The 19,482-nt window shown below is 34.9% G+C and overlaps 1 protein-coding gene across 6 annotated transcripts in view; it reads right to left on the reverse strand.

Moving 5' to 3' along the window:
* The window catches only part of CPED1 (cadherin like and PC-esterase domain containing 1), a 280,020-nt gene that overhangs the window by 126,187 nt on the left and 134,351 nt on the right, over positions 1 to 19,482 (reverse strand). For all 6 annotated transcript variants that reach the window (XR_010023815.1, XM_063098718.1, XM_063098719.1 and 3 more), the window contains 2 exons: positions 16,987 to 17,173; positions 15,709 to 15,877 (listed from right to left, as the gene is read on the reverse strand). Coding sequence is in view for 5 of the 6 variants with exons in the window: in XM_063098718.1 (XP_062954788.1) it covers positions 15,709 to 15,877; positions 16,987 to 17,173 (356 nt within the window). In the remaining variant the exon portion in view is untranslated. The remainder of the gene's footprint in view (positions 1 to 15,708; positions 15,878 to 16,986; positions 17,174 to 19,482) is intronic.

Below are 19,482 nucleotides of genomic sequence, written 5' to 3' on the forward strand. Positions count from 1 at the left end.
AATCCATGTACCTGGCACAAGGAGTCCATCTATGTCTGTTCGATTTTTGAAAAAGCAACAAAACAAACAAACAACTTTCGGTCAAGTCAGAGACTCTACTTGATCTCCCAAATCAAAAGATCACTTTCCACTTGTGGATCCCCAGGGTAGTTTGGAAAAATCTAAGTTTTACAAATCAGAAGGGTAAATTACCTGGATGTCTTTTTCTCTTTTTGAATGTGAAATTTAACATTTATACCATTTTTTATTATACCAATAAAAAGTGAAATCTTTATACTGTGTGTCTGCAAAAGCAACTTTTGAAGTCAGATGTATTTATCAACATACTTATTAGAGGCATTTTTCCTCTACAGTTTTGGAGAGAGTATGAAAACCAATACTAGTATGGTTTAGATATTCATAATTATTTACACATGTCTCAGTAACAAAATATATTTGGGGAGGGGTTGGTGCTTTTCTTTTAGGATTTGGGACAGCTGGAAATTATTATCATTATGGTTAAATGTGTTCTAACTGGATAATGGTGTTAAAAAGAATATAACATTCTGGAATGCTTCCTCTTAACATGTAACACATATTATTTTATTAAATTGAGTTATGTAAATATGGATTGGCTATTTTCTGGCCAGTTATACATGAAGGTATCTAAAGAAATAGGTTCTTGGAAGAAGCATCAAATAGAAAATGACTGTGCTTTATTATTATTAACATTATCATCATTATACACAGAAACCTTAGTACTGTACTCTTTTTAAAGGCTACATAGTTAATATTTCACATGCTGCAGTGACATATTCTAATTAAATATTTGAGAAATAGGACATCTTTTTCAATCATGATGTAGTGTATCAAATACTTTGGAGAAATGTAAAAATGCTTTTCATATTTTCTTATCCAAAAGAAAAAAAAAAGATGATTAGTGAGGGATTCTGTGGCTTCCAGAACCTGAAGTGTTTCTTCTAAGGAGCTAGACTCTGTTAAGAGCCAAGAGGAAGCAAGGTTCAAAGGAAATTCATTTGATATTGTGCTCTGGCTATGAAAGGGGGTGAGAGGCTATTCCTCGGCAGCATGTGGCCATTTGGCAGGAAGGGTTGCATGCCAGCCTGAGGGGTTATTGTGATCACAGATGGACTTAGCATGGGAAAGAGGATGCCAGAGAGTCTCAGGCAGTGCAGGCTATTTTGGGGGCTTTACACGAACCATTATTTTTTCATTCTGTGCCAGTACTGACACAGACAAATGTATTTGTTTAGTTCCTTACAAAAATGCAAGCCCATAAACAGCAGCAGGACTTGATACAATAATTACCTCTTATAGTTGATGCCACGACCTAATAATTACCTCTTATTTGCTGACTGGCTGTTAATGATTTGCAGATTACCAGAGTAGGTCTCATCTTTGGAGACATCACTCAAGGACATTTTCAAAGTAATGATTTATAACTACTTCTAAATATAATGCATTCCTTTCATCAAAAAATTTTTACAGATTTTATATTTTGTGATATCAAGATGATGCCACTAAGACTTAACAAATAAGGGTACGGAGGCTAGGTACATATTTTAGAGAAGAAATAGGGATCTTTTTAGTTAAGGAGAATAGTCAGCAAATTTGCATCATTCATTTTTTAAATTTAAAAACAGAGATTCTACATTAATGATTTTCTTAAGAATATGGAACTGGCTTAAGGAACTCAGTAAACATACCTAGATCTGGATTCCAAAAGCCCTTCTACATAAGGCACAACTACAAACTGCCAGAAGGTTTGATACCTGATCCATGGGTTCCCATCCTTACTCTGTCACTGACAGGCAATGAACCTTGGCAAATCATTGAGGTTTACTCATACACAGGTGAGGTGATGGACATCAACGATCCCCGTAACTCTGAAGTTTAGTGTTGACATTGGAACACAAGACTCACAAATGGCCTAACTATGAACACAGCTGCTGGGTGCAGAGCTATTGGTCATTCCCATAGCTACAGACAGGCTCTGCTCTTCATGCCCTTCTCTACCAGGATCTTCCCCATTAACAGCTTTAGCAGCTCAAGCCATCCCCCACAAATAATTATTGCAGTGCTTCCTGGTGTGCTTGTCCCCTTCCTTATGACCCTCCCACTACATTAATGATATCATATGTTAAGCTGGATTTCAAAGGCTCCCTATAACTTAACCTCACTGCAAAAAACTGAGTACAAATTAACTTTTGGAACCAAAGCCTTTTGGAAAGCATATACTTATTTGCACAGTCTTGTTTTGGTGTGTCAAATAGTGGCTAAGAGGACAGTCTGTAAAGTAGCAGAGCTTTGGAGCCGGGCTGCATGGATTCAAAAATGGGCCCTGCTACCTAAAAGCTATGTGACATTGGCAAGTTCTCTTTGTCTCCACTTCTCCATCTGTGAAATGAAAATTATGAAAATATCTGTCTTGTAAGTGTTTTGTTTTGTTTTGAGAACTGAGTTAATAAATGTAAAGCAATTAGAATAGAACCTGGCACATAAAAAGTGCTCAATAATAGATATTATGCATTTTAAACGTTCTCAGTAGGGACAAATCTACGATCTGTGAAGATATATTAGCATTTGGGAAACATCCACAAGTCATTTGGAACAAATTCTCATTTTAAATAAGTGGAGGAGAGTTTAGCAGCTTGGGCTGAAATTATGATGTGAATATGTAGAATGAGACTCGTCTTCTCATTTAGCTTATTATGAGTTATGAATAAGTTTATTGGCTTTTGAAGTGACAGCTTTCAAAATGATAGTACTTTTCTACAGATTATACATGCAAAAAAATCAAACTATGTTATGATTTTATCTTGTACCTGACAACATGCAGGTAACGTCTTTGTCCTTTGCTGCTCATTTATAAAAACAATACAGGGAACATTGATCTTCTCACCCTTAATGGAATCCACTGGATAATATCTATGAAGGATGTTCCTGGTTTTGGCAAAAAAAATACTTCCCCTCTTTTTGTTAAATACTTGAATTCTTAGTCTCCCATTTGAGACTGCTAATCTGATGACAAAATTAAATATACAACTGTCAAAATTAAAACACATATTCAAGGCAAAATTTACACTTAATTCTGAAATCTTGGTTTTATCACAGTTACTACAAAACTTATTGTATAATTTAGCACATGTGGTTTGTTCTGCAAAGCCCTTAATATTTTTACATCTTATTAAATCTAAACCCAAATATAAACAATTTGAAAATCTCCAACTGCTAGACCGCAATAGGAAAAATAAATAAATAAATAAAGACCCATGTTTTAAACTTTCCTCTTATGCCAACCTGAAAACATATTTTATTTATTTACCTTTTTAAAAATTTGTGTTTTGCAAACATGTATACTGAGCTCTTTCTGTGCCCAGGTGCTTCCAAGATCTTTACAATATTAACTCAATTTTTCCTTAAAAGTTCCCATAAGGTCAATTACTATATCTATATGACAGATGAGAAATTTGCCCGAGTTCTCCAACAAGTAAGTGGTAACCTGTGACTCAAATCCCGATTGCACAAATGGTATTTTGATCTAAGTATTTAAGAGAGATTATTTCACTTAAAGAAAACTTCTCCCTTCCTGCTATTTCTTAAACCTTTGAAACCCAGTTCTCTAAACTTTATCAGGAATTTAATTTTAAAATAACCTGTGAGGTCAAGAATCCCACATGCAACATTTATTTTCAGTATCATTAAGTCTGGAAAGATCATCCTGAAACATGCAGGAGGTGGTGGAGGGAGGGATGTGGAGGAGGCAAAAGCAGAAAACGCAGTGTAAGTCTGCACCACATTGCTAAAGAATGAGGTCCTGAAGAGCTGGAGGGCCACTGGGTAGAGAGGCCTGTACTGCTTTGAAGAGTGAGGTCATGCTCAATGCTTTAAACTCATCAGCCCTGATTTAAAAAGGGATGTGGGTGAAAAAGAAAAAAATACAAATTAGCAGCATTTCCAAAAGAACTTAAATATGTCAGGCAATAAAGTGTCCTAATTCTGTCTTGTCAAACAAGCTGTAGTTCTGCAAGGAATACTCCATCCCCATTCATGTTCCCACAACACATGCCTATTGAAAGAAATGTCACAGTTAGTCAAATGCATGTGGAAATTTTCTTAGCATTATCTAGTTGAAACACTGGGCCAACCTTTCTTTGAACACAAAACAATTTGTTACAGCCTTCCGAAAGAAAGCACATCAATGGATTTGATTAATGAAGACAATGTAAATGGTCTACATGATATATTACTAAATTTCCCTATGTTTTCAGAAGCACTATTATCTACATCTCTTAACCACCTTCTGAGCCTAGAAAGCAATGACTAGGTGACACTGTAGATGTTTATTTCTGAGGCAAATATTAGGTTTGGTGGCATTTTGCTTTGAGAAATATAACCAATTGCTGATTCTCTGTGCTAATAGAAATACAGTCATATGTCACTTAATGACAGGGATGTATTCTGAGAAATGCATCGAACAATTTGGTAGGGTGATTTCATCATTGTACAAACATCATAAAGTGTACTTACACAAACCTAGTTGGTATAGACTACACTATATAGTGTAGCCATGATAATCCCATGGGACCACCATCATATACGCAGTTTGTCATTGACCAAAACATCATTACATGGCACATGACTGTAATTGAAAGACCACACATAATTCTAAAAAGTTATATTATTATATAGACACTATCTTATTTATCATTAAAACTACAAATGAAACAATGCATATAAACACTTAATACAGTTGTCAGAACAAAGTAGATGCTCAATCAATTGGATTTTAATCATGTATATTTATGCCAAATATGAAACTATCTTTATTATGTTTTCTGCTTCTACTGATATTCTGATTCATACTGTAAGTTAGTAGGATAGGAATATTGTACCTGGAATATTTCAAATCTCTAAAATTGTATACAGCATTGGGTGTATATATACATTATTTCTGAGACAAGGGATCAAAACTTTCATTGGATATTCAAAGGGGTACATCGCTTTCTCCAAAAGGTTAAAAAAATCACTAGCCCAGAGGAATCATTTGCTTTAACTTGTTCTATATATGGCCAAACTGTGTTGTTTGATAAAGTCTAAAAATGTCATTTTTAAAATAAATCATGCTCTAGAGTTGGTTTGGTTGTGGGAAGAGGACTTATAAAAAATGCCTTACCTAGTACACAAGGTCTCTTCCTTCTCTCACTACTATCCTCACTAACCTGGTATATATCATTGCCAGAGCTAGTTTGACTTGAGAAGTGGGAAAGAAAATAGAAAAAGAGATAAAATATTTAGGGGCCCTTTGGAGAAACTAAAGCCCATAGAGAAGTAGTGACTATTAGGTTTGGAAGTCATCAAAAAGAGACTGCCTTTGCTTTCCTTTTAGCCACAATCTCCTTCATAGCTTCAAATGTCACATTTGAAATCCAATAACTCTAAGAGAATATTTCATTTAAAAACTTTTTAGTGTTACTTTTTATTTCCCTGTCCAGATGAGAAATCATAAGACCAATTCTTAAAATGCCAAAACATAAACTACTGAGGGCATGCAGAAGAAATTTGTACTGGGAGAAAATTCTCTGAATGCTGTCGGAAGCCAGGAAGATCCAATTCTCCTCAATGCTGCTGCACTAATTGTAGTAAAAGTTTATTTCTTCAAGTAAAAGAAGCAGATGTGACTTAGAGAAACATGGAGAACACATGTGCCAAGCCAAAGTTTTTATTTAAACGGTGATTTATCTGACCATAAGTGACATTAACTCATGAAGTGAATGTTTAACATCACTCTTTTTCACCAACACAGAAAGATAATTTATACAAGCCTAAAATAAGTCATGAATTAAAGAACACACCCCTCTCATCCTCACTTGCTTTTTAAGAAGACTGAATGCTAAACAACAATTCTCAAGCCTCGGATGCATGTAGACGCTTACTGGCCACTGAGGAGGCTATACATTCAGAACGTCTGGATACACGTATTGTTCACGGAAATAATGATTTGCTTCCCTAGGCATTATGTGAGCTCCTGAAGAACGCTGGTAAAGGATAGCTCAGTCCAAAACACAGAACATGAAACACCTGCAAAGGTTAAGTGTTTACGTCAAGGGCACTTAACAAGTCTTGAAAGAATGCCTACAGCCCAGGTCACTGATGGTACAATAGATGCTGTTGCTACAGAGCCATCAGAGTCAAGTGGAAGAGTAGGGCCCACTTCTCTATTAAGCACAGGAGGCACAGTGCCTATGGCTCACAATACTTTTAAGGGCCCATGAAAATGTTTGGATTTCCTTTAAAAGTTAGAAGGAAAAAAAGACCTTTTCACTCAAAGACAATAGTCTACATATGTAGCATTAACATATTCATCTTTATATCAACAGAATCACAAAATATAATTTGAAGTATTTTTTTTTCATGGAAGAAGGGGCCACAAGGCAAAAGTGATTGGGATCCACAAATGTCAGGAATATAACCTGTGGAACAGCCCAGGGCACTCACTGTCGCTTCTAACTCCCAACCAGTCCTTCCTGTCCTTTGCAATTGCAGCATCCTCAGTATTATTGGCTCCTATTTCTTTAGCTGTTCTCTATCTTGCTTTCCCCTTCTTCTTCTCTATACCCTGGAGGTAAAGCCTCGAGATATATCTACATATACTTCTAGATAGATATAGTAAAATAGTTTGATGATGATGATGATGATGCTAATTCAATACTGACTGAGCACCTAACCATGCACTAGTCTTGTATAAAAGTTTATTTTTATTATCTAATTGAATCCCCACAATGGTTCTGTAAGGTAGGTACTATTACCAGATCTATTTTTTTTAAAGGTAAGGAAACTAATGCTTAGGGAGCTTGAATGCATTGCACTATGACACACAGCTAACTAGACCAGTTAGAAGCAGAGCTGGGGCCACAGCTCAGGCTTCTCTGATAACAGTTAATGGCATGAGCTTAGGAGTCCATGTCTTTTAAATGGTAGTTTAAAAAAAATGGCCTGAGATACTATGACAGGGCACAAACTTTGCTGTGATCAAATGATTTCAACAGAGAAATCTGACCCTCATCTTCTATATAGAGCAAGTGCAAAATCTGACTTTCACAATGGAAACACTCACATCTACATGTTAAAAAACTAAATGCTGCATTCAACCACTGCATTCAGGTATCTACTTAATTTTATCTCATTAAAGGCAGGCAGAAGGAAAGTATCTCAACACAATAAAAGCTATCTACTACACCACCGCCAATAACATCCTTAAGAACAGGAACAAGACAAAGAGGCCCACTCTCACTGCTCCTATTTAACATAGTGTTGGAAGTACTAGCCACAGCAATCAGGCAAGAGAAAGAAGTAAAGAGCATCCAGATTGGAAGAGACAAAGTCAAACTGTTCTTGTTTGCAGATGACATGATCTTATACATAGAAAATCCTAAAGACTCTACCAAAAAAACTCATAGAGCTAATAAATGATTTCAGTAAAGTTGCAAGATCCAAAATCAACATGCAAAAATCACTAGTGCTTTTATACTCCAAAAACGAAGTAGCAGAAAAAGAAGTCAAGACAACAATACCATTTACAATAGTCACCGAAATAAATAAATAAATAAATAAATAAATAAATAAAACAAAATACTTAGGAATAAACTTAGTCAAGTTTGTGCCTACAGAGTTGGGGGAAATATTTGCAAACTATGTATCCAACAAGGGATTAACAACCAGAATATACAAAGCACTCAAATAACTTAGTAAAAAACCCAAGTAACCCATTTAAAAAATGGACAAAGGAGTTGAACAGGCATTTTTTTTCTCAAAGGAAGAGATACAAAGGGCCAACAAACACATGAAAAAATGCTCGACATCACTCAGCATCAGGGAAATGCAAATCAATACCACATTCAGATATCATCTCACCCCAGGTAGACTAGCCATTATCAAAAAGACAGAGAATAAAAAATGCTGGTGAGGTTGCAGAGAAAGTGAACCCTCCTACACTGTTGGTGGGACTGTAAATTAGTGCAGCTTTTAAGGAAAACAGTATGGAGTTTCCTTAGACAATTATAGATAGAACTGCCACATGACCCAGCAATATACCCAAAGGAATGGAAATCATCATGTTGAAGAGATAACTTGCATTCCCATGTTTATTGCAGCCCTATTTACAACAGCCATGAGTTAGAACTGACCTAAATGTCCACTGATGAACAACTGAATAAGGAAAATGTGATATATATACACAATGGAAATTACTCAAATTCTGCCATTGCAGCAACATGGATGAACATAGAGAAAATTATGTTAAGTAAAGTAAGATGGGCACAGAAAGAGAAATACCCCATGTCCTCCACTCAGAAGTTGGAGCCAAAAAAAAAAAAAAAAAAAAAAAAAAACAGAAAGAAAGAGAGACACAAAAATCACAGTCATTCACGGAACTTTCAAAAGGAGAGAACAGAACTGAGGCCAACAGAGATGGCAAAGGTGGAGAGGGGTTCGTAATAAATTGGTGAAAGGCCACAAAAAATAATTACAATGTGTGAGGTTGAATATACTAATTTTCCTGATTTGAGCATCACATGTTGATATTCAGTGCTGTACCCCATAGATTTGTACAGTCATGTTTCAGTATAAAGAAATAAACAAATAAATAGATAGATACATACATACATAAATAAATTAAATAAATAAATAAATAAAAATTCTGCACACTGAAAAATATTTTAACAACTAGTAGCATAATAGTATTCTGGCTAAGTAGAATTCTTAAATGCAAAATATCTAATCCTACGTTAAATATTGGACAACAATAAACATATTCAGATGTTAGAATATTGTGACATAATAATAAACATATATATTTGGTCCGGTTTCTGACACAGGGATCCTAAAACCCTTGTAATTTCCTGACTAATAGGGATGCTAGGAGCATGTTTTGTTCTAATATTTGATCTCTGACCCCAATTTCTGACACAGGGCTCCTAAATCCCTTAGAATTTCCTGGGCGATAAAATCATCTTTTGTTCTAACGAGGCAAGTCTTGGTGGGGTCCTGGATAGCTTCAGGATGGGGACTGGTCACCAGGAAGACCAAGTCATGATTAGAAGCTTAAAAGTTTTAGCCCTACCTTGTGTCCTCCAAGGAGAGGAGAGGGGCTGGAGATGTTAAAAATAGATCATACCTACATGATGAAGCCTCCTTAAAAATCCCTAAACTACTGGGTTCAGAGAGTTTTCAGGCTGATGAACACATGCGAGGGTAGCATGCCCAGGGAAGGAATGGAAGCTCTGCAACCCTTCCCCACATCTCAACCTATGCATCTCTTTCATTTGGCTGTTCCTGAGTTATATTCTTTATAATGAGCTGGTAAATGTAAGTAAATGTTTCTCTGAGTTTTGTGAGTCATTCTAGCCCGAGGAGGGGGTTATGGGAACCACTGATGCACAGCTGGTTGGTCAGAAGTACAGGTCACAACCTGGGACTTGTAACTGGCATCACAATGGAGGCAGTCTTGTGAGCCTAAGCCCTTACACTGTGGGGTCTGTGCTAACTCCAGAAAATTAGTGACATTATTGAGTTGTAGGACACTCAGCTGGTTTCTGGAGAGTTGGAGGAATGATTAACGTGAGGGGAAAATCTACACATTCGGTGTCAGAAGTGTACTGACTACAGAAGCATTATGTGTGTAGAAGTGTTTCCCTTATATACAGTGTCTAGTAAAATGTTAGATATTAGATAGCTCTAAAATTTACAAATAAACACGCTATTGAGGGAAGGCTCTGATATAACATTCTCCACCAAAAATAAAGATTATGAGGACCTCAGAATTTTGCAATGAATTCAGAACATTATAAAAATTAATTAACATCGTATATGATCATGTAATAATTTCTAGTCAATTAAGTTTTAAAAGGTTGAATTCTGGCTGAATGAGTTTCCCAAATATGTCAAGTAAACTGTAAGTACAATGAAGGTTTTAGATTCTACTTTATACAGTAATAATTAAGGGGATCAATTCAAAGTCAGCAAGACCTGTATTCAAATCCCACCTTTGCCACTAATTACATAGAAAGCTTGAACAAAGTTTCTAACATTACTAAAGCCTTAGTTTCTCCATATGTTTTTTTTTAAAAGAGGGGGATAAAAAATCACATACGTTCAGAGTTGTGGTGAACAATAAATAAGACAGGAAGTTAAGGTGCTTAACACAATGCCTTAGTGTAAGCTCTACAAATATTGCATTTCTACTACTGCCCCTCCTGCTACCATATTCCCCAACAGCACATAGCGCATTTCTAAGGACAAAGTGAATAAACCAGCTACTAGTTGAGAGCATTTCACTATAGCATAGATTCTGGTGAAAAGTTAAATCACATTCCTCTGGTAAACTGAAGTAGGCAAGGTAACAAAAAACCACTAAAATGGATATTTAATCAGCATTACAACTTTGGAAACTAACAGGTTTTTATTAAACAATTATTTATAAATGAACTTCTATTATCTTATTGTGGATATTCACTATGATATCAAGCAACTATCATTTGAGCTATTTTATAACAGTCCTCTGTGGTGTTGGAAGAATACAAAAAATAAATGAGAGAATTATAAAGCATTCCCAAAGCTATGACTGGAGTTATTTACACATCATTTAATAATTCAGCTTTTAGATGACAAATTAATTTTTAAAAAATAAAGCAGAAAATGTCGGTTCTAAATGCATAGCTAAATGCTGGACAATCTTTTTTTAAGTACACCTTTCTCTTTCCTTGGTAGTTTCCCTTTGTGAATTACAATCCATTTTAAAATGAAAGCTGTTTCTAGCAAATAGATCCATGAAACGTGGTCTCCTAGGTTTCTGCTATATGACCTTTCTGTAGGTTTTATTTATGGCTATATTCTGGCACAACAGTTTGGGGGCAAAATGTATATGAGACTATAGATCATCTATACAATTAACTTCTGTGGATGTTATATTGTTATCTATGTAAAAAATTTTGATTTGAAAAGGAGTATTAAAAGAAATATTTCCCTATATATATTTTAATTTCCTTAGAACATAAATATATTTTATTAATTCCTAAACATGACATATTCCAGCCACAATAAGAGTTTATTACTTTCTAAATCTTTCTTCCTAACAGCAAAACATTATACTATTTATGAGTAAATCAAAATGAAATAACAGTCTAACCATGTTATATGATGTTTTTATGTTTCATTATGAATCATGTTTTCTATAACTGAATGCATATTTCTGATTATAATAATTACATTAGACAGAAAAGATGGCAGTTTAATGAGTAGAATAAAGAGCTGTCAGAATAGTATCACTGAATACAGAAATGATTAAAAATACAAGGAAAAAGAAGATAACAATGGTTCTCCAACATACAGCAGTGAATGATCACTTCTAAATTATTCACATTTCTAGTAAATAGCCAGGAGAGAAGAAAAGCAGGGATTCTTATTTATAAAACAGTGGTCTCAAGTGGGGTCAATGTTGCCCCTTAGGGGGCATTTGGCAATGTCTGTAGACATTTTTGGTTGTCACAACTTGAGGAGGTATCTAGTGGATAGAAGGCAGGGATTTTACTAAACATCTTGCAATGCACAGTATAACTTCTCAAAACAAAGAATTATCCAGCTCCCAATGTCAATAGTACTTAGGTTGAGACACCCTGGTCCCAATGTAGTTGTTTGACATCAGTCATGTAAATTAGCTCTTTCTCCCTCACTGGGAATAGCTAAAATAAGAGTTGCCTATGTGGCAATCATATACAAATTTCAATTGACATAATAATAGTTGGACTATAGACATTAAATAGACTCAAATAGTTCATTTTGGCTAAGTAAGTACTTAACAATGTTTGATAATATAAATCATACAAAATCATTATAAACAAATTAATTAAATTATCGTATTATTTCCCCCAAACGTCACAGTAATTGATTATTTAATTGACCGGTATGCCTTATATTTGCTTCTCTCCTCTGTTAGTTTTTTGGTGAAATGATTAAATGAATAGTTGATGCCCAGAAGGTAAGAGAGTGGGGGAAGGAGAAATTAGGAGCCTTGATTAAACATAAATTGGATTTTTTTTTGTTGATTATTTGAAGGTGTATTGCCTTTTATGTTTGCTATGGTCTGAATGTCTCTCAAAATTAAACTTAGCCCCTGTTGTGATGGTATTAAGAAGTGGGGCCTTTTGGGATGTGATTAAGTCATGAGGGCTCCATACTCATGAATGAATTAGTGCCTTATAAAAGGGGAGGAGAAAACTAGCTTTGGCCCTCTTTTTACTCTTCAGCTCTACCCCCATGTGAGGACACAGCATTTGCCCCTTTTACTGTTTTTGTCCCTTCTATCATGTGAGGACACAGCAAGAAGGCCCTCACTAGACACCAAGCCAGCGCTTAGATCATGGACTTCCCAGCCTCCAGAACTGTAAGAATTTCATTTCTGTTTTTTATGAATCACCCAGTCTCACATATTTTGTTATAGCAGCACAATGGAGTAAGACCATGTTTGTTTAGAATTTAACAATAAAGATCATTGGGCAAAAATCTAACTTGAAATGTAAGGAGAAAATTTTTTCCATTAAGCAATAAATAAAATATAATTGAAGTTTAATTCATTTCCTTTTAGGTTCGTATGTACAGGCTTTGCAGAAAGAGCAGCCTATCATTTAACCTGCAATAGTTCAACTCTGCCCTTTATCCCTAAGAATATAGTGATGGCACTATGGTTGTTGACAGAAAAGAAAAAGAAAAGTTTAGAAAACCAGTTTGTAAGTCTCATTATGTATATCTGCTTAGCTATTAACTTAATTTGAAAATTCTCAAATACCTGAGAATTGATAGGAGATTAGAAATTTTATCCCTCACTCTTTCTTTGTACTGAAATCTTCATCATGGTATCAACTTGCAGTGAAATCTAAAGATGCTAATGAGATTAAACATTAAAGAGAAATAAGGAAAAGGTCTCTGGATTCAAATTTTAACTGGAGCTGATGGTGAGAATATTCCACCTCTGCTGTTGACTTCTCTCAGCTCATGAGGCCACTTGTGCCCAGTTAAGTGTCTACAGCAATCCACATTATTCATGCCACATTTAACTGTTCGTTCATCTGACAGTTTCTAAAAGAAAGACTTAAAAATACTAGTGCTTATTAGATACTTTTGCATGTCATAAAATACAATACTTATAGTGGGACCACACATAAACTTTAAATGAAGACCTTCTGGAAAACATTCTTATAACTGACTGAAATACTTTCCTGTAATCATCTGTAAGATTCATCCCACAGGAATTTTCTAATATTTTTCTTCATATATATTATAGTAACTAATTCCTAACATAATCAATGTGTTAAAGTAATTGCATGGTAATTAACTTGTTTCTGATCAATACAATATTTGAGAAGGGAAGCATGTCTTGGAAGATAACAATACATACTTTCCCACTAATGCTCTTTTCTTACTTTATTGAGGTACGATTTATATACAGTGTATATAATTTACATATATCTAAATATACATGCATATTTTATATATTACATAATATATGTACAGTAAATAGCACAAATCTTAAGTGCACAGTTAATTACATTTTTATATATCTATACATCACCTGGTTATATGTGTAACTACCACTCAGATCAAGACATGGGACATTTACCCAAGAAGTTCCCTTATGTTTAGAAGTACCCACACCTTCTAGGTTACCACTATTCTTATTTCTACCGCCATAGATTAGTTTTGCCTGTTCTTGAACTTCATATAAATGAAATACAGTATATCTTTTTATGTCTATCTTCTTTTTATCAACATAAAGTTTTGGACATTCTTCCATGTTTGTGTGTATCAATAATTCATTTATTTTTAAATATCTCGATAGTATTGCATTAGATTTATCTTCTTTCTTATTGAATTATTTTGAACTTTTAGCTATTAAAACTGATATGAAGTTTTTTTGTATATGTCTTTTGATAGACATGGGACTTCATTTGTTTTGGGTACATAGCTAGGAGGACTGCTGAGTCATAGGATACATATACGTTTAGCTTTAATAGATACTGCCAAAGTTTTCCAAAGTAATCAAACATTTTACACTCCCATTAGCAGTATACAAAAGAAAAATTGCTCCACAAAAAAGGTGAGAATATTTAGTTTGGAAATAATTATATGTACAAAAAGATACATACATACTTACACAAAACACACCTCCTTATAGGTTTTTGTTCATTTTTTTAAACATTTTTGGCATGGCTTTATTATAGTTTCCAAGTTCAGAAAAAGACTGAGAAATAGCAACTCAAATAAACAAATTGAAAAGTGGGAAACTGAGAGGAACATATTTTGAAGTCTTTTTCACCTGAGAGGAATGTACTTATGAATCTTCTCCATAATCTGGCCCAGTGTTTTCTCAACTGTGCTCCACAAAATGAATGTCAATGGCTATTCCATTAAAACAACATCAAAAAAGTTTGGAAGTGCAGCACACAATATATTCTTGTTTTGAAGGACCCCCATTTAAATGAGTATATTAAAGAGTCAGAGAAATCCTACAGTAAAGAAATCTACATAACTTTGTTTAATTCACTACTTCATAAACCTATTTGACCATGTAACCTTATTCTACTCTACCATTTTTTTAAGTCCACCCATTAATATCTTTCAGAATAATATTTTAGTCTTACTTTAAGACCAATCTTTAGACCAAAGTGAAATTCCCTTTGACTCAGTGGTAATTCATAAATTAGAGATATGTGCTCTTTAAAAGATAAAAATCTCATGAACTGTTACCCTTATGAAATAGTATTAGGCTCCTGGGAATAGATGAGATAGTGGTGGGGGAAGGGGATTACTGCATTTGGCCATTAATTTTTTAAAAATATGGTATTCATACTACTCACTGAGGCCCCATCAGCTATTTCTCTCTTTTACTAACCCTCTGTACTTTAAAGCTCCTAGTAGCACAGAAATCCCTTTAACATGACATAGTTGCAATTATACTTTCTGAGTGGGCTAACAGATATATAAGAAAACCAATTACTACTTTTCCTGGAATCACCTGTATTGAGGGGATATGATGTGAGGAAATAAAGAAAGTTATACATAGAATCCTAAAAGGGCAAAAACAGAGGAGAGAACCACCAAACAAGATAAAGTTTAGGGGTAACGTTCACCCTCCTTCAAAATCCACCAGGCTACAGAAGGTATGTTTTGTTCACAAGAGAAACTACAGCCTTGATGAATAATTAAGGCATGAGAGACGGATGAGAAATTTATCTATCACAAGCAAATTTAATTTAATTTATCCAATAACTCTTCCGTAAAATAGTTTTATAAATTTTCCTCTTATTCTTTAAAATAAATACCACTGGATCTAGTTTAAAATATCAAAAGTAAATCCAGAGATGAATCCAAGAAAAACAGCACAATTTAAAGGGGAAATGTGAAAGCAATTTCACCACTAAGTGTGTACTCAGACTTTTTTTTTTTTAATATTAACCACAATAAATCCACTGAACGCAATGACTGCTGGGCTACCATGCTAAAAAGAATACTACTCACGATGAAGTGCCTTAGATATCTGGCTGGGACTCTTTCTCATTTGAAATGAGACCACAGTTTAGATTTAAAAGCATACAGTTTCTTGTAACAATTTTCATTTCGCATTTTTCACCTGAGTTGCAGATTATTACCACTTACCTGCACAAAACCACATGCTGTGAAGTCCTCAAACAAGGGTAGACTTGGGCGGTCTTCTCTATAAATGGTGAGTTTGTACGTGATCAGAGTCTCACCCTGTACTGGAGATTCATCCACCACAAATATTGAAATCTTGTTCATTCCTAAACCCAGAGAGTAGTTAGCAAAGCTGGAGAGAGAGAGAGAGAGAGAGAGAGAGAGAGAGAGAGAGAAAGGGAGAGAGAAAGGGAGAGAGGGACAGAGAATATGAATGGGGGACATTTATTTAGCCCAAACTGATTCATACATCAATATTTATTAAATGCTTACTATGTGAATAAAAAACAGCCAATGTTTGTACAATTTCATAAGAAACCTAAAATATAAAAATAAAATATTAAACCTCTATTTCACAAATACTTGGCTATGCCAAGAGTCATTTTGCAGAGCAAGTCATGTCCTCCATTAACTAAAGGGATAGAAACTAATATTTATTAACCACCTGTCAGGGTCATACATTATCTCATTTAATACAATAACTCTATACAAAAGCTATGATTGCCTACATTTTAAACATGGAGACCATGACATAGAACAGGTAAACAAATTGCCCAAAGTCACATGGTAGGGTCACGATTGGTACCCAGGTTGGTCTGATTTGAATCCTCTTTTCTTTCTGTAGGACTCTCTTGACTTCCAGGGATTCAAGTGCATTTCTTTCCCTATAGCATTTAACCATGTGTTAGCTTCTTTGCTTTGGACATGGCATGTAATAAGGTTCTACCTTCTGTTCAAAATTACAAACAACAGAGTAGGCGACTTTCAAAAGAGTCAATAGAAAGAAATCCCAGTGACTAGGAAAGTTAATGGTACTATGTCTACAAATTGTCACCAATGTGTTTAAGCAATCAACCCCTAAATATTCAAAAACTTGAGGAGCTGGGTTAAAGTAGAAAGAGGTTACTGTTCTGAAGGATTAACTCTTCATAGTCTATAAACAGGAAGACAACAATAAGCAAAATTTTTCTTTAATGGGTCCTCTTAATATTTCGTATAACAAAATCCCCTCATGTTACAACATTGCTACAAGATTAGTTACAAAGATCACTAATAGATCAGTAGAGCACCAATGTGTTCTTTTAAAACAGGTAACATCTGAAAAGAGGAAGGATTTCACACCCTGGCAATCTCCTCACTGATCTTGTGAATCAACTTTCCTGAGCCATTTTCAAAGGTTGGATCAAATATCTGCTTTCCCCGTGTGATATCTCAGCTCAGCCCAGGTCAGCAGCTCCATACCTTGGCCCTGCCTGCTCATGCAGGTGCACCTTGCACTGACACTTAGAAGTCTCCACTCCAATTGTCACTGTTACCACATCAAATGGGACTTCAGAGTAATAGTCTTTGATTTTTGGATTAAATTCAGGACTTAGCTCCAAGTGTGGATGTGTGAAGATCTGCTTGATATGACACAGTGTGTCTTTATCTGTTAAAAACACAAAAACAATGGCAAAGGAAAGACAACTGTGAAATGGATAAATATTTTAAAATCACATATGATTAAGGTTTTGGGTTTCTTTTCCTAATTCCTTTGAACAACTTCAGTGATCACTGCTGACTGTTCAGCACCCTGGTTAGAGCTCATTTGTAGCTTCAGCTGAATTTTCAATTGGTCAAATTTTGTAGAATGTGTTTCATATAACAGCTGTTGACTTCAGTTGGTGTTATACAGAAAGTACTTTTTGCTCAGCCCTTGAAAGTTGAAAAAAATTGAACTTGAAATTGAAAAAAAAAAGGTCTCTCCTGTGGATTGATAACATTTGTATGATCTTTACTGCATTAATCAAGCAACTGTCTAAACGGAGGGGATAGCTCTGTGGGGTGGCAACAGAAGGATACCAGCAAGGAATGAGGAATTCTCTTATTCTTTATTATTTCTTAACAGGTAGTATCATTCAACTGTGATTTGATTGACATAGTAGCTTATTGGCAGTAGGGTGGGGCAAAGAATGCAAACTCCAATATTATACCATCCACTCAGACAGAAAAATATTGACAAGGGCATCCTGAGACTCCTCTCCTCTTAGGCCACCTCAACCTGTGAAAGTACCATGAAGTATAAGAAGGAAAGACTATGCTCGGCTCAATCTTGGTATAGACCCTAGAATATTATCTCATACCATTGATTCTAAAGCATTGTAGAAATAGATATTTCTTTTTGGTAGCCCAATTATTACATATAGTGAGAAAGAAGAAAAATAACTTTATAGGCACATACACTGGCCACTGTTAAATTATTTTAGTGTTAATGTTTAGAATAAACAAATTACCCAAAAGCTTAGCAAAATATTTTTTAAAGAAATATCTACAAGTATTTTGGTCCATCAATGCTTTTCAATAGTCAACAAAATTCTAGAAAGTATAAATATATAGAGAAAATGTTATATAATTCTTGCATTGCTTTTATATAAAATACTCAGTGATATTTAACAACACAGCAACCAAAAAGATAACAGAATTCACTGCAGGACGCTATAAAACTAAATTTAGAGAAAGTAAATTATTCTGTTAGCTACTATATTTCCCTCTACTTTTTTACAGCTAACACAACAATTTTCTTAAAATAAAATCTGATGATTTGTCTTCATTTCTTTAGTGGTTTTTCATCACCTCTAGAGTCAAATCCAAGCTCCTAATAGGGCAGACAAGGCATTTCACAATTCCTTCCTTGTCTTGCTCTCCAGTAGCATCTCCCATTATATACCAGACTTTATGCTTCAACAAGATCAAAATTTTTATTTTTCTTTGTTGGACATGGAGATGCACCACCAACCACGGTAATTTGTACCACCAACCATGTGGTGGCTTTACTCTAGTTCTGAGGACTAGGTGTCGGTATCAGCACAGAAAGAGAAATACCTCTTGTCTTCACTCATAAGTGGAAGGAGAAAAAGGAAGGAAGAAGGAAGGAAGGAAGGAAGGAAGGAAGGAAGGAAGGAAGGAAGGAAGGAAGGAAGGAAGGAAGGAAGGAAGGAAGGAAGGAAGGAAGGAAGGAAGGAAGGAAGGAAGGAAGAGATAAAGTAAAAGAGAGAAAGGCCACAACAAAACATTGAACTTTCAGAAGGAGAGAACAGACCTATAGTTACTAGGAGTGGGAAAAGAGGAGGGGAAAGGGGGTTAGAGAATAACTGGGAAAGGAACATATAGAATAATTATGATTTGCAAGGATGAACATGCTAATAATATTGATTTGATCATTATGTACCATATACAAATACTGATAGTCAACTGCATACCCATAAATATGTATAATCAATTGTTTCAATTCAAAACATAAATACTTTTTAAATGAAATTTTAAAAAAGGTTTTCTTTCCCAGCATTTTCTATATTTAAGGCACCAAGATAAGCACAGTAAAAATAGGATATTAGTCATGAGATTTGATTTAAATGAATGCTGCAAATCCAGCAAAACATTAAGCAAACTGGAGTTGGAATATGGACTGTGGTTTTAAGAGGACCATTGCCTAGGCACAGAGGGAATACAAATACTTCTGCTACACTTATGTGCTCAGACCTAGCTAAATGAGTAACAAGGCAGAAGATCCTTTGTCAAAATAGAATATAGAAGATGTGCTTTAATTTAGTAGGATATATTTTTATAGAGATTAACTGAGAGTTAATTTCCTTGCATTTTACACTTTCACCAAATAGTCAGTTTTCAATGGGGCTTGCCTTTGTTATAAACTGAAACTCAGCCCTACATGAGATGAAATAAATGTGCAATCATTGTTTT

Source organism: Cynocephalus volans, chromosome 6, assembly GCF_027409185.1.
Source record: "Cynocephalus volans isolate mCynVol1 chromosome 6, mCynVol1.pri, whole genome shotgun sequence".
NCBI lineage: Eukaryota > Metazoa > Chordata > Mammalia > Dermoptera > Cynocephalidae > Cynocephalus > Cynocephalus volans.